Here is a 16,477-nt window from a genome sequence, read left to right as displayed (position 1 = left end):
TGGCTTAAAGTGTAACCTGTTCATCTTTATGTAAAGCCGCATTGATACGCTTGGCGCTAAAGGGAATTCCATTTCACTTGTTCGCCGTCGAAAACCCCAGATGCAGGAACCGGATCTGTCTAAGCTAATCAAATTATTTTAATCATCAGTGCCATTAACAGCCATTACGCTTCGGTTACAAGTTTATCAGCAAAGCTCTCATTGCTAATCAGCAGAGTAACTGATCTTTGCTAACAAGGCTGCTGCACTTTCTCTATCTGAAATCACTGAAATGTTATTGTAAGTTCCCCTAGGACCAAGAAAAAGGAAGACAGGATATTGAGGAATAAATTGGCCATGACCTTAGTAGAGAGCTGCAATGTCATTCATTTGCTGCTTAAGGAAAACCAGTGTAAGCTATTACCTTCTCCTGTGACTTGGGAAACTGCAGTACATATGAGGTTGCCCTCTGAACACTGACATTTAACCCAGTGCTACTTCAACTGGCAGTGGCTCTCCATCTTCTCAGTCAGATCTCTGAGCCAATCTAGCCATCACAATGAATGGTGCTATCCTAAGAAAGCTTGTGGAGACTTGAGTCTTACTGGCCTTGCATAGGATTTCAGTCTGAAAGATGGAGACTGAACTGCATGCCCTACTGCTGAGCTCCTTGCTGTTGTCACCACTGTGTCTGAACATGTAATTATTTCCTATGTGCAAGGAGGAAAGCGGAGTAGCTGTCTCGCTGGCTGGGGCCAGGAGAAAGTGCTAAATGAAGGTTGGGGAGCCTCAGCCTTCAGAGATGAGCCTCCAGCCCTCTCTTTCCGGCCCTTGAGACCACACCCCTCATTGGCGCTGCTTGGCACTCTCCTCAGGTGCAACCTGGTTGCAATGTGTGCTTGACCTCTGATAATGCCTCTTGCCTGCTTGGATACAGGACAGAGAGGCTGCGTGTGATTGTATGCAGAAACTATCCCACTGTAAAAAGGAGACACGGGCCTTCATTATCCACTTTTGCTTCTGGCCGCTGACTGCCATTGATGGAGCTGCTCTCATAAGGTCAAACAGAAGGTACCATGGCTCTCAGGCTGAAGAAGGTTCCCCTTTGCACTAAATCAGCTTGAAATCATAGAGTGCAACAAGAAAATTGTCTCAGTTCCTCCCCCTTATCTATTTTATCTTTTCTTTCAGTCTTGTCACAGACAGATAGCCCACCTTTTCCTAAGTGAATCCAGAACTTTTAAATGTTTTTAAACATTCTTCAATGTTTTAAATAGGTTTTTATTTGACTTTAAATTGTACAGTTTTAACATATTGCTGCTTGCCGCCCTAGGCTCCTTTAGGCAGAAGGGTGGGATAAAAATCTAATAAATAAATGAAACTTCTCTAGATACATCACTTCCATTAGCTAAATGTTCTTACAGGTTAACAACTTTCTAACAACTTAAAAGTCATGTTGCAGTAGCCTAGGCTCAGTGGTTTTCATCTCTTAGTGCTGAGGAATATGCAGTAAATTGTTCTCCTTCCCTTTATCAGGGGTCAGAAAACTTTTCAGCAGGGGGCTGGTCCACTGTCCCTCAGACCTTGTGGTGGACTGGACTATATTTTGAAAAAAAATATGAACAAATTCCTATGCCCCACAAATAACCCAAAGATGCATTTTAAATAAAAGCACACATTTCACTCATGTAAAAACACCAGGCAGGCCCCACAAATAACCCAGAGATGCATTTTAAATAAAAGGACACATTCTACTCATGTAAACACGCTGATTCCTGGACTGTCTGCGGGGTGGATTTAGAAGGCAATTGGGCCGGATCTGGCCCCCGGGCCTTAGTTTGCCTAGCCATGCTTTAGATGACTGTCTTTTAAAAACAGCTATCTTCTCTCTAGGCTAAACACACTGCAGAACTATCCACTTCCCCAATTCTGTCAAAATCACCCACAGCTTCCTTTTATCAGCTTTACTGCCTCTTAATCCTGGCCAATTTGTCCACATGCCTTCTGAAATGTGGCCAAATGAAATAAAACCGAAGGGAGCAGTCTGGGAACAGACCAAAGCAATGCTGAGTGAAGGATCATGCCTAAGGCTGATAAAGATAACACAAAGGCAAGCTGGACTTGTAAAACCTTGTTTAGATGAGTACTTACAGTCCCAGGTCGTGGATAAGGAATTCTTCCCTGATAGGGAATCAGCTGGTGGTTTGGCCCTTCCTTGTGTGCAAACGGCCCATTGAACACTCTCTGGATATCTGACAAGTGATACACACAGACTGCTGAACCTTTAAATACAGAGCTGGGGAAGAAAAAGAAACAAACAAAAATCTGTTCATGCTACCTTCTTGTTATTGTGCACACAAAATCAGTGGCACCATCCTAGCTTGTTTACAGAATCACAGATTCATAGAGTTGGAAGTCATCAAGTCCAACCCTCTGCCATGCAGGAACAGTTGCAAAATGCAGTATTTAAACTGGGGCGGCCAAAGGTAGCTCTTGGTCTCCTCAAAGGTCCTGAGGTGACTTATTGTAGGCTGGCAAGGATTTCTGGCTCCTACTAGCACCCACAAAATGACTTTTTCCTGGCCAAATTAGAAAGAAATGAAGAAGGGTTTGGGGAACCTGGTGCGGAAGGCTGTGAGCTACATTCCGGCATTCCGCTCTGGTACTCAACTTCCTGGATTCAAAATTATTTAATTCTAATAGTATATCTTTTGCACCCAGTTCCCATTGGTGGATCTCAAGGTTATACTAAAATCATCATCATCATCATCATCATCATCATCATCATCCCACAAGCCCCAGGTCTGCCACTCTTGCCTTCTACTGTTTTTGTATTCTGCATTGTATTCTGTATCTAGCAACATGCCATACCATTGTGGAGAGTGTTTCCTCTGACTGCACTATATTTTATTTTATTTTGCTCAAGACTGTGATAGGTCAGTCTTTTGAGGGACTGAAGAGTGGGTGGTCCAGCCATGCAGTAAATTAGACTGGGTTTTTTAAAAATGTTTTTTTCCTGGTCACTGATTCTGTCATAAACATTCCTGAAGACATCCCACTGTCTAAGTGCAAAGTCACTTTCAAATTCTGTTGGGAGAAGTTCTTTAGCAGATGATAGAACCATTAAGCTAATGCTGTGATCCAGCACCACAGCTTCATCCAAGCTGGGGCACTCCAGTTGCTTGGATTCTAACGCCCATCAGTTTGAGCTGTGCTGGCTCTGGCTGGGGCTGGTGAGAGTGGCAGTCCAATACATCTGGAGGGCACCAGGTTGGCAAAGGCTGCTATACCCACTTATGTGGGTATATTAGGTTGAACTCAAGGGAACTTACTTCCGAGCAGTCATGTATAGGACTGCACTTTTGAGAGATTGAACTAGATGATGTTATGAAGTCAATTGCTCCACCTGCAATATTGGAATTAACAGTAACAACGTTTTTGGAAGATTGGGAAAGGTTATGGAAAATTGATTTTAAAATTACAGATTGTTCTTTGCTGAAAGAAAATTATACGAAGATGATGTATAGATGGTATATGACACCAGTGCAGTTAGGAAAAATGTACAAAACCAGTTCAAATTTATGTTGGAAGTGTAAGAAAAAGGAGGGGACATTTTACATATGTGGTGGGATCATAATGAAATTAAGAAACTTTGGGAAATGATGTACAATGAATTGAAGAAAATGTTCCATCTAACATTTGTTAAAAAACCTGAAGCATTTTTGTTAGGGATTGTAGGAAAAGACCTGCCAAGGAAGCTGAAAAACATCTTCATGTCTGCGACAACAGCGGCGAGAGTCTTAGTAGCACAAGGGGGGAAGACTGAGGAAATCCTGACTAAAGAATTATGGCAAGAGAAACTGATGGACTATGCAGAACTGGCAAAATTGACACATAAACTATGGGACAAGGATAACTGTGACTTTGAAGAGGAATGGGAACCTTTTACAAAGTACCTAAAGACGCAACAAAGTGAATTGGACTCCTTGGCAGGCTTTGAATAAACACTCACAAATTTTTTATTGATAATAATTAGTTAGATAAATTAAGGTAAGGACTTATACAATTCTGTAACATGCAGAGAATAGGACTGATAGAGAAACCAGAGACTGGAACTGAGGGAAGTCGGGGGGGGGAGGGCGGGTTGTTTAATGGGAGGGTGGGGGGAGGGGGGGAATGAGGGCAAAAAATTAAGGATGATATGTTTTAAGATAATATGTTTTGTTGAATTACCTAATAATTTTTTTTTTTAAAAAAAGAAACCAATAACAACATTTTGTTGTGTTTTCAAGTGTCCAAAGCACTTTGCCAGCACTATTGACTTGTAATTCTTACAAGTCAGCATTATTATCCCCATGCGAAGGATTGCGTCTGAGGAAAAGCAGCTTGCCTAAGGCCACCTAGTGGCTTTGTGGTAGATGCAAGATCCATACAAGATTGTAAGGATTAAAGAAGATTATGAGGGAATACTTTGAATGCTCTGAAGTATTACATTTCTATTGACTATTGACAGCCACTTTACTTAGAAACAGGGATAAGTAAATTCTAAATAAGATTAATGAAATGTCGATCTTGGTAAAAAATTTTTTTTTTCATTTTCCCCCAATTTTTCTGAAATAGATTTAAAAAATGAAAGCCGCGGCTGAAAAACACGAGAACCCAAAATGAGACCTGAAAGAACACAGAATAATAGCAACCCCTGACTTTTCAGTTGCTTCCAAATGTCTGCACACAGAATGGCTAAGAGGTAAATGGGCCTCATTAAAGGGGTAATTAGTTTTCCCAGGTTGATTACAGAGTTAAAGGATGCAATCTTGGACTGCAGAAGGATTTCCCACCATGTTTTTAATGCATCTTGCTTAATCTTCATTCTCTAGCTTATGCAAATATATCTGCTGAAATGCTTATCATGGCAGCTTGAAGCTAAATACTACAACCAAGTTTTTTTAAAAAAGCAACTACACTTAAGCAAATTAGAATTTAATTAAGGCTGCACTCTGAATGATTAGATTTAAATCTCATGCCACTTGGTGATTCTAGACATTAATAAAATCAGTGATATTGAGTTGGGAGTAAGTGCATTTGAGACTGGAGTTTAAATGTAAAACACATAGATGTTTATGTTTGGTAAGACAGTTTAAGATGTAAGACCTCGCCCTCCCAAAATTTACATTGTATCTTCCTTACCACCCAAATATTCCCTTCTCTGTACCACCACTGAAGCATGAATATGTCCATGCTGTAAATGTTGATATGCTCAGTGTGAGTCCTTCTTCAAATTTTATGGGAAATGCTGCCAACAGAATGCGGAAATGACTGCGCATTTTGCTGGCAATGTTTCTTCACTTGTAGCCACTTTGCTTTTCTAAACGTTAATCAAATTTTACATAGTACGGCATGAAGCTGTGTGGAGGGGGCTAAGAAACGTCTTTCACAAATGGAATGGAAATTGGCCCCTGCAGAGAGGAATATAATTGCTCCCATAGTGTTGATGGGCCTCCAGAGACCTAAAGCAGTGAAGTGGCTGCACATCACAGAAATTCCCTCTTTAGTCCAAGGAACAATGTGTTGGACCTGGAGGCAGAACATGTGGGCAGAGGGAAGTGGCAGGAAAGTCTGCCTCTTAAGGAGGGCAATTCGTGTTTCTGGAAGTGGCCTCTTCATGCCTTTGTGGAGCAGCTAAAGATCTGAGGTGGCAGGAAGCTGTCTTGCCGACAAGCAAGTGCAAATGATTGCAAACATCAGTCCTCTCACAGTGTGTGAAATAAGAAGCTGCCCTGTATCAAGGTGCTGGTGCCACAACTGGGAATTCAGAAGTACAAGACCCTTTGAGTAAGGCGGCTCAAATTTAGCTATCCTAGTTGATAGTCATTGACAGACAGACCCATCGTGAAATGGACAGTTCTTTTTCTGAAGCCACCTGCGTGAGAGGCCATCCCTGCAAATTGCGGTACGACCACAATAAGACTTACTTATTTTCTCTCTGTGTGAAGAGCTACTTATTTTGTCTGAAGGTCCCCTAGCCAGAACCCCTCTGACATGATTTTGTATCTCCTCACAGACATAGATAAGTATGTGACCTGGCGTGTAGCACTCTTTGCAACTGCCGCTAGGAAAATTAGAGCAAATTATATAGCCAATATAGCCACCAACTGTAAAGGAGATGAATTTATTTGACCCTGTCTGCATCAAGCTATATTCTATCTTTATCACCAAACTCTGAATATAATTGCACATTGTATTAATTAACATTATTTTTTAACATATTAGTGGCCATGAGGTGATTTTAGCTTTAAATTTTATTGTTTAATGTCTTAACCTGTATATTAAAGTACTTTTAAAGCTCTGCTTAGAGTAGGTAATGTCTTGATAATATAAATGTTTTAAGTTTTTTGTATTAATCCAGCATATTTTCTTTTAATTGTTGAATGATTCTGTGTACATTGCGGCAGCCTTTGGGTATGTGCAATAAAACTGACTGACTATTTTGTCTGTGTTAAACTGGCTGCTAGTTCAGCTTCTCTGGATGCCTCTCAATGCAATCCTTAAGGAGGAATGTTGTAAAAGTGCCGTAGAACTAAGTGGCCAAAGGAACCATCTGAATGGCTCTCTACCAACACACACGCCCCCTGGTGGCCATGCATTTGTGGCAGTAGGACGTGGCCCAGCCAGGCCAACTAACTTCCCACTCATGTGACAGAGGCCAATGCCCATGCATGCACCTTGGGTTCCTTCACACTACTATGTTCTACCTCTGCAGGCAGAGGCCAGTTGCTGAGGACCACAAGTGGGGAGACTGCTGTCTCACTCAGGTCTTGCTTGTGGGCTTCCTATAGGCTTCTAGTTGGCTACTGTGATAAAAGTATGCTGAACTAGATGAGCATTTGGCCAGATTCATCAGGCCTCTTCTTAAGTTATTACTTCTGAATGAACGGTTTCAGGGTGGGTACGACCAGCGGTCCTAACCCACTAGCTTCTTTGCACATCCGCTGTGTGCACTGGATGTATTTGAAGAGGGCCGTTGTGTTCACAAAAACAGGGTTTGGCCTAAAGTGCAGCCTAGCTGGAACCAAACAAGCAGAAGTGAAATGGAAGGCTGTTAACATCCTACATGTGAGATAAAAGAGCTTTTAATAAGGTGCCTAAAAAGCCAAGTAATATACCATGCACTTAAACACAAATGGCGCTACCATTATGTTGTGTACATGAAAGCAGACAGATCCTAGGCTTATGCTGGAATAGACAGGAAAAAGCAATAGGAATGCACATTGCTGCACTTTCTTATGTGAGAACCAAAAACAAAAAGAAACAAACAACTAAAAACAACATTTAAAACGACAACAACGAAAAGCATTTCTGGGAGTCTGGTCAAGCATGAGAAGTGTGAGGGCTGACCTGCCTTTTATTTGGAATAAACTCAGCCTGGAATGAAAATTTATAACAAGAACTGAAACTCTAAAACTGAGCACGGGGGGGGGGGGGTGTTAGAGAGAAAGGAGGTTACAGCTGAAGATGGAAACTAAGGGAACACTCTCCAAAGGAGATTAACCAGTGATCACTATGGCTTGCCTACGTTACAGACTAAAATTAGTTTAATAGTTATTAACTCGCTTCAGAGACACCTGGAAGTATAATTCTTTGCCAGGTGAGGGTTCTCCAACGAAGGTTTTCTGCTCTGTAATTTTGAATATTGCTTTGGATGAAGACATGACAGTGAAGCTGGGGGTACCTCAGGCTCAGGAGCCCAGTGGGGCCTGGCAACCCTCCACAACTGCCCCCCACCACTACCACACACCCTTCTCCCCAGGGCACACGGCTCCCTGATGTAGAAAAGAACCTGCTGTCTACAGCCGAGGTGGTACAACTGGGTCAACCTGCGGGCCACCTTCCCTTCTGGGCAGCCTTCTGGAGTGCTGTGGGGCTCCAGGCACAAGCGGGGGGAGCAATGAATTTTACCTTAGCCTAGATTCCACATGCACTCAGACACCTCTCTCTGTTCTTCATCCAGGCAAGGAAGAGCCATGAGCAGAGTTCAAGGGCACATTCCAGCCAGGGGGAAAAAGACTCAAGGAGGCTGCAAAATACAGCTGATGAGGGTGTTCCTTGGGCTGAGGGGAGGATAAAGGTGAGCAACCGGAGAGGCCTGGGGGTCCTCATTCAGTTCCTGGGCCTGAGCTCCCCCACCTTGGGAATTTAGGTAAAATTTACATTCATTGCTTCACTTACTTTTGTGTCTCTCCCAACCTGCCCCTGGCATGTAGCCCGCAGAAGTTTGCCCCCAAAGGAATGGGGTCCTTGAGCCAAAGAATCTTTGCTCTCTGTGCCTGCATGTAGCTCCCTCACTGGAATGGAGTGAAAATGGCAGACACACCAACTGAACAATTTCTTAAGTTGTATCCTGCTTTCCATGTGGGATTTGAGACATGGTTTTCTGATGGATGTGTGCATGTGGGGTTTGCAGTTGGATGCAGGAACTTAAACTGCAAACAGGAGTGATATTACACTAGGTATGTAATGATTACAATAATGTAAGCCTTGGCATAGTAACTCAACATGGGCCCAGAAAGGCAGAATATTTACCAGACACTGGACTATATCCTGCATTTCAGTGCCGTACAAACCTTACATCAGGTTCTAATCTGATATTAAAGTTTTCAGCTTACTGACCCTTCCCTTCCCTCTCTGAATCTTGCAAGATGAGCAAATCCGATTCTACGTTGCATGTGGGTTCCAAGGAACAATGTACCAGGATCTGTGGTCCTAAAATCACTGTTCCGCTGCTCATATAAGTGTGAGCATAAATTGGGTACAAAATGCATTAATCACTTCAGGCTATGCGCCCTATGTTGAATTTATTATGTTTTCTTCAGCACAAAAAAAACCTGATTCATTTCAGAAACACCCATAGAAACATGGGCTTCAATTAAAACTAATTACAATCCTGTGTTCTAACATGTATCTGCTGTTTGGAGCATGCAGAGGTTGAAAATAAAATAGGCTCTGCTGCCAAATGAAATCCATTAAGACCTTTAGTTTTAATTATACTGCATGTTTGGAATGGGGTGTGTGTGTGTGATAGAGAGAGAGAGATCCTTAGGGTCTTGTGGAGAAAGAAACGTACAGCAGCATAAACTCCTGAACGCAGGACAGGAAATGTCTCCAGGGCCTGGAATAGAGTCAGTGCTCCCTTGCTTACCGCCTTATATGGCCTGCCTGAGCCTAACCCATTTTCCACTTCACTATATGCATTAGGCAAACCAATTTCTAGCTCACACATACTGCGTATGTAATCATAATTGTGGTCTTTCTGCCCCCCCCCCGCCTCTACTCCTGCTGGTAAACTTTATTCTTTCACTGTTGACAGTTGCTCAAAAGAAAAGAAGGAGGCTCAGCTGCTTAAATGATACCTCTTTGATTGCCAAGCAATTAAGAAAGAAAGAAAATTATCATATTTATTAGTCTGATGACAACTGAAAATGCATGCTACCAATGTAATTTGGTGAGGTGCCTAGACAGGGAGCAGTTTCAGATTATTCAGTACACACACATACAGTACAAACCAACCTCAATGAAAATTGAGTTGTTAAAGCATTGGGCGGTTGGGGGGGAGTCCTTTCAGTTTGATTTGTCTTTTGACACTGAAGTGTCTTACAGTATTTTTTGAGCCCAAGGGACAGAGTGAGTTAGAATTTAAATTATAGGTTATATATCACTTCACTGAGAGATAACTAACTGTTCTCTGTCGTCAACAAAACAGCTACGGTGTTGGCTGATACAGAACAAGAGGTAAGAAGGTAGGGAAAGGTTCATCTCCAATTTTAGAACAACATTCATGAAAAGCAATGAGAAGATGGCAGACAAAAGTGTCTTCCAGTTAACAAATGTGTGAAAGCCATTTATCTGACCCAATGCCTATTTAGAGACGTCGCTGGAGCACGTGAGACCAGACACATGGAAAAGGTTGAAATGCTGCTCCAGTATTGTGTGACTGGACCAGAGGGAACGTACGATGAATGGTTTATGGGGAAAACCTGATAAGAAGCTTGGAGAGTTGTGTGTGCAGAAAGCTCTCACTTTTTTTCATGGCTGCAATGCCACCCACTGTGTGGTCGAGGGGTCTGTGGTTCCCACTCTTCTCTTTGCTGCATCTCTCGCTCTACCCACCATTGCCTCAGGCCCTGTGGTCCCCAGAAGTTAGCGCATGAAAAAATACAGTCTTGGGGCTGGGAAAGGTCCTCCATCCCTGGCCTAGGGCAATCAGACCACCACCTTCGATGTCAGGACGCAGCTTTATTGTACAGAAAGCCTTTGGGTGCTGCTATTCTGTAATATTCTAAAAGCTATACTGGAAAAGACCCTGATGTTGGGAAAGATGGAGGGCACAAGGAAAAGGGGATGACAAAGGACGAGATGGTTGGACAGTGTTCTCGAAGCTACCAGCATAAGTTTGACCAAACTGCAGGAGGCAGTGGAAAGTAGGAGTGCCTGGCGTGCTCTGGTCCAGGGGGTCACGAAGAGTCGGACATGACTAAACGACTAAACAACAACAATTCCATGATAATTTAAATTACGGCAGTATTGGAAACATTTGCTTGCCATGTTACATAAAACCCCCACTCATTCCTTTGTGCAGATATCCCCTTAGACGAGAGACATTTGCAAAACATGGGAATCGCCTCACCACAACTTCTCTCAGGCGTAATATTTAATCTGTGGATTTTCATTCACAAACGTGCAAGATTACCTGGATGTTGTGAAAATGCCATATATCAGCGTTGTTCTGGGGTTATCTGTTTCTAGCAGGAACACATCCTCTGTGGGAAAGAAGCAAAACAGAGGCTGAATATATCTGCGTGTGATTTCCAAACTGCACCACGCATACCCTGACCTTATTCTATCTGAAGCCAATGGAATTTTTTGTTTAGGCTACAAACCCATGTTGCACAATACTTTTATTATGTCACTGACAAGATAGTCTGTCTGATGGAAGGAGGAGAAAAATGTTTAAAAGTGTATGTAGCTTATATGATAACCAAATTGGTGCAAGTTTCAAATGGATGACTCCCAATCCTTGATTGCCCTGAGGACATCACTCGCTCTATGCTCCTGAAGGCACCTCAGTGCAAATGCAAAAATCAGAGGGAAATTAGAGGAAAAAATATTTTTTCTGTTTAGAAATTGCTACAATTATATACTTTAGCCTGTAATGTGAATGTATCTGAATCTGACATTTTAGCTTATAATGTGTATTATAATGGCTGATTTTGTTCATGTTTTGATTCTGATTTTAGCACTGACTTTCATTGACAATTTTAATACATATTTCACATGCTTTGTAAACCCCTTAGAGGTTTTGGCCACAACAACTAAGCAGGAAATAATAAATTGTACCTAATTCATCAAAGTAGGTTTCTGTGCCATCGTCATCCATTACTGAACACACAAGTCTTGCTTTCAAATAAGTTGTCCACTTGTTCACAAGGCTGCGTTGTCCACCAGTGTCATTCTGGGGGTGGGGGGAGCAGAGAAGAAACCACTTACTAACTCCAAAAACTACACAGACATCAACTAGCACTTTCAACATTAGTTAGTGAAGTTTTTTTTTTTAAAAAAGCATGAAAACACACCAGCATTTTACTGTCAATTTCTCCTAAAACATGCATTTTTACAAAGCAATCTTTCTTACCACACGTATATATATTCTAACACATGAATATTTGTACATATTACTTGGCTGAAGAACTGCTTTGCTAAATCTGGAGAAGTGTGAATTTCAAAAGATGACTGTGTTTCGGTTCTGTGTTTACCTCTTACTGTGAATGGAATCAATTTTCTTTCCCATCCCTACTTTCAATTAGTATTTGGACTTTAAAAGCTTCTCATTTTTCCTGCCCAAACTGCACAATCAGGACACTAATCGGAATATCAGATTGTTCCACCACTGAAGAGACCTCACCATCTATGGTGTAGAATTGCATTATGAATGCACAACATATTTGCATTTAACAAAGAAACAAATTAAAGGTGGAAGTTAGGTTATGAGGTTGCTACCAGCCAATGCAAATTATGTGCTACAGCTTCCTGGACTGAACCATATCTGGCTGCATGCTAGAACACCTGCCCAGAAAATTTAGGAAAATAGCATGTCAGAGTGGAAGAAACACTAGCATGCCTAAGTCTTCTCTCTTATGGTGCCCCATTTCCATTTGCAGACAGGGTTGCTGTCCCTCACGGAAGAGCATTCAAATATATAATACCCATCAGCAGTCTGTTGTGGAACAGTCCAAGAGAAGGCGTTGCAAATGGTTCTGCTGTTCAATGTGCAGAACAGAAATGAAAGGAGCATATGTACCTAGCAGGCCACAGTGCAGAAACCATTCTTTTCATTCTAATAGGGAGCATTAGACCCTGTCCAACCCTTACAACAACAACAACAACAACAACAACAACAACAACAACAACAACAACAATCTATTATTTATACTCCGCCCATCTGGCTGGGTTTCCCCAGCCACTCTGGGCGGCTTCCAACAAAACTCTAAAATAGAATAACCTATTAAACATTAAAAGCTTCCCTAAACAGGGCTGCATTCAGATGTCTTCTAAAAGTTTGGTAGTTATTTTTCTCTTTGACATCTGGTGGGAGGGCATTCCACAGGGCAGGCGCCACCACCGAGAAGGCCCTTTGCCTGGTTCCCTGTAACTTGGCTTCTCACAGCGAGGGAACCACCAGAAGGCCCTCGGCGCTGGACCTCAGAGTCCAGGCAGAATGATGGGGGTGGAGATGCTCCTTCAGATATACTGGACTGAGGCCGTTTAGGGCTTTAAAGGTCAGCACCAATACTTTGAATTGTGCTCGGAAACGTACTGGGAGCCAGTGTAGGTCTTTCAAGACCAGTGTTATATGGTCTCGGTGGCTGCTCCCTGTCACTAGTCTAGCTGCTGCATTCTGGATTAGTTGTAGTTTCCGGGTCACCTTCAAAGGCAGCCCCACATAGAGCGCATTACAAAAGATTCCTGTTGCTGACTTCTAGTAAGGTCATCAGATACAGAGTATCACACACATCCATCCCATGTTCTTTTGAAGCCTGGTTTTGCATGTTTTGGCATAGACAAATGCAAGTGGAATTGTGCCCCAGGACTTTTAGCAAGTCATCTGGGTTTCATTTTGACAATAATGGTTTAATAATATTTAGTGTTTTCTGCCTCTGGGTGCCTTCACAGCAACAACAACAGCAACAACAACAAAGAAGAACCAGATAAAAGCACAACAGGCCTTTTCCATTGCTCAGCCCTACCATTGAAATGAAAAGACCCAACTCACCAACCAGTTACACCATGTGCTAGGGAAACTGTTTGTACCAAGGAGATTTGTGATGTTGAAAGCTTTCCTTTTACAATGCAGAGTTTGATGAAAGGAAGAGCTGTTTTCATGTGTTTTGGAGAGGGAGGCCATGTCATGCTTGAGCCGCCTTGTCACCTGCCACCTACAGTGATCCCAGGCGAACAGGAGCAGTGGAAGGCACCTTCATACACATTTGCTGCCCAGAAGAAGGACCCTACAATATCATCAATACTTGCTTAGAGCCAGCCGGCCCTGGGCCTCATGCAACTAGCTGTGATTAAGAACCAAAGATGAGTCTACTGTATAAGACCAATGGCCCATCTAATCCAGCATCATGTTTTCACAGTAATTAATCCACTAGATACCTGTGGGAAATCCACAAAAAGGACCTGAGCACAAGAGCACTTTCCTCTCATACAGTCTGAAGTAAAATAGACTCATTCCTGCCTTTCTTCCTAAAGGAAAGCACAGAACTGTATCTAATTCCAGCCATTTCCAGAGATGTCTTTGGATACTGCTCCCCCCTTCTGCTGAAACATCTATTTATGCAAGGGAGAAGCGATCAAGCAAGTCAATAATGCTAAATAGAAGCTCACGGTAAATATAGACTCGAGCAGAATAATTTTGCTGACTCAGGCAGCTACTCCACTGCAGGAACACTTTGCAAAACCAGGCATAGGGTATTGACAGCTGTCCTTCCTACACCACTCCCTGCTTACCGGGCATATTCTAGCAATCATAGAGTGGATCTGCTTGGTGCTGCCACTGTTGTCCGTCAGTTTCTCCTTGAAAAAGAAGTATACTTTAGCATCGTTGGGGTCAGTGCCATCCGGGATGAGGTGGGCATCCACAAACACAGGCTCTGAAATGACACAAAAACATGCACCATGGAGAGCAAGTATCCACACCACAGACCAACTCTGCAGAAGCCTGCAACAAAATGGGACTCCCTGTGGTCATACAGCTGTTGCCTGCTGTGAGCTGTGGGGAATGTATATTCCAAAAGTCTGATTTGTTACCTGCATGTCAATTATTAATAAATTTATCGAGTCTAACTCAAGAGTCCTGGAGAAAAGGTTTGCTTCAAGATACATATTCCAAGCATCTGATGCTATTTTAGTCTGAGAAATTATTAATTATGCAAAGTTTACTTTCTCTCCTCTTTCTCTTGTGTAAATTGATAGATTATTTGATTGAGTGAGGCACATTGCAAAATAGACTTAAATCTTAACTTTGAAATTCATGAAATTTGAAAAGTGTTACTTCGTTTCAAAAGTACTATCTTGGAGTTTGGCTTGTCACACAAACCACATTGCAGATTACACGTCACCTGAACAGAAATGTGTAAAAAGACATGAATACATAGTGTTGGATAGCAGATCAAATACCATGGCTGACAAATCACATGCCTGATATAGTCTGATGATCCATTTGAAAAATTGTATATATTGAAACTTCTCAAATTTGCTAATCAATTTGTCAAATGTGCCAAATTAATCTCTTGTGATTTGTAGTTCTGTTTGCAGAAAAGCCAACCAAGCTTATTTATCTGTTTATAAAAGCGTTTCCACTTACATGCTGCAACATGTACAACAATGAAACTCAAAACCTGGCCCTCTTACCACTCAGCCATTTGGAATTGTGTTGGTCGGTTCTCACAGCATTCCGTCTGGTTAAACTGCGGAAAATGGCAGCGTCAGTCCCCATGAAATCAATGTACATCCCTGAAAATAGTTCTTCATCTGCAGAAAGGGAAAAAGAGGGGGAAAATAAATGCATCCTCATTTACTTTGGGACAAATTCAGCAGTCATTTCCTATTTGATCCATGCACATTTTCCAATTCTGTCAGAAGTGGGATGAGAGCGGGGCTTCCCTCTGACTCACGATTCCAGGTCTGCAACGGAGCATCCCATCTTCATGGAAACCTTTGGGCAACCATATAATTAAACAGAATAGCGTAACCAACCACAAATGTGGAGGAAATGTTTCGCGTGGAAGATCGTTTAGTGGTTGAAGTTGCCGGGGGAGTCAGCTTCGGAAGATGGAAAAAATTAACATGATGCTACTTTCCAACAGAAACAGCCATCCCAGTTTATGTGCTATAAAAGTGGCAAAGTGGGGTGAAGGAGGCTCAAAATAGTTTTGTTTCTGGTGTGGGTAGGCAACGCAGCAGACCAAAGCCACACCTAGTTCAGTCCCATGGGCGATAGAGTCTGGAGCTATACATAATCAGGAGTGCAACCCGACCCTCAGCATACTTTGCGTTCCCAAGGGTCCTGTGCACCCTAGCCACTTACTGTGGCAAAGGCAGAGACTCTCTGACTGTTTCCTCCAAGTGTGAATCTTAGCAGGGGAGATGAGGAAGCAAAGATAAGCAAATAAAAGCATATGGCTGAGGTGCACAATGAGGAGAGGGCTGTACCAAAGCTCCTGTTACTGGAGTTTATTAAATACTTGAGTTTGCTAAAGACACTGGAGTTCATTAAATAAGTCACGGCTTGTGTTCTGGTGTTCATGGCTAGTGGACAGAGATGGGGAAGCTCAGGCTTGGGGGCAACATATGGCTCTCCAGGCCTCTCCCTCTGCTCAAGACTCTCCCCAGTCACAACCCTCCCAAGCCACACTCCCTCCCCACAGGTCACATCCTCCACCATCCCTACTTTGCCCCCTCCTTGAATTTTTTCGCCTGGCTGGAATGTGTCCTTGAATTTTGATAAAGAATCTTGCTTGCCTGCATGGGGTGTGTGTGTTTAGAAACCAGCCTGTTGTACAAAGAAGCATCCACATTCATTGCTCTGCCTGCTTTTGCCTCTGGCCCCACATATCACATGGGCCCCAAAAGGGTTGTCCAGCTGAAAACTTTCCTCTATGCTTGCTGTAGATGCCTTCCTCCTTGGAAATGGGGGCCAGATAGGAAACCTTGTAGGGAAATAGCCAATCTCTGTAGTGACCAACACACAAGGAAGGGGATTCAAGAGTCCTAGATCCCGAAATGAGAAATTCTGAATCTGGGCCATTTTGCCTTTCTTTCCCTTCATGTGTGATGAACATTTGACAATACCACTGGCCCTTCCGGTCTTCTCAAGGGACAGAGGCTTGAGAAAGAACTGTGAGCAGAGGGCTATCCTTTTTCCACTCTCGGGACCCCCTGG

The 16,477-nt window shown here is 42.7% G+C and overlaps 1 protein-coding gene across 1 annotated transcript in view; it reads right to left on the bottom strand.

The window, feature by feature from the left end:
• SEMA3C (semaphorin 3C) overlaps nt 1-16,477 on the bottom strand; it is a 122,398-nt gene that overhangs the window by 29,168 nt on the left and 76,753 nt on the right. The window contains exons 7-11 of the mRNA XM_053404663.1: nt 14,947-15,066; nt 14,044-14,186; nt 11,371-11,485; nt 10,724-10,793; nt 2,131-2,275 (exon numbers count right to left, since the gene is read on the bottom strand). Of these exons, the coding sequence (XP_053260638.1) occupies nt 2,131-2,275; nt 10,724-10,793; nt 11,371-11,485; nt 14,044-14,186; nt 14,947-15,066 (593 nt within the window). The remainder of the gene's footprint in view (nt 1-2,130; nt 2,276-10,723; nt 10,794-11,370; nt 11,486-14,043; nt 14,187-14,946; nt 15,067-16,477) is intronic.

Source organism: Podarcis raffonei, chromosome 10 (genome assembly GCF_027172205.1).
Source record: "Podarcis raffonei isolate rPodRaf1 chromosome 10, rPodRaf1.pri, whole genome shotgun sequence".
In the NCBI taxonomy this organism is placed as follows: Eukaryota; Metazoa; Chordata; class Lepidosauria; order Squamata; family Lacertidae; genus Podarcis; species Podarcis raffonei.
The sequence above is the reverse complement of the archived record's forward strand: the minus strand, read 5'-3'. Positions and strand labels throughout refer to the sequence as shown.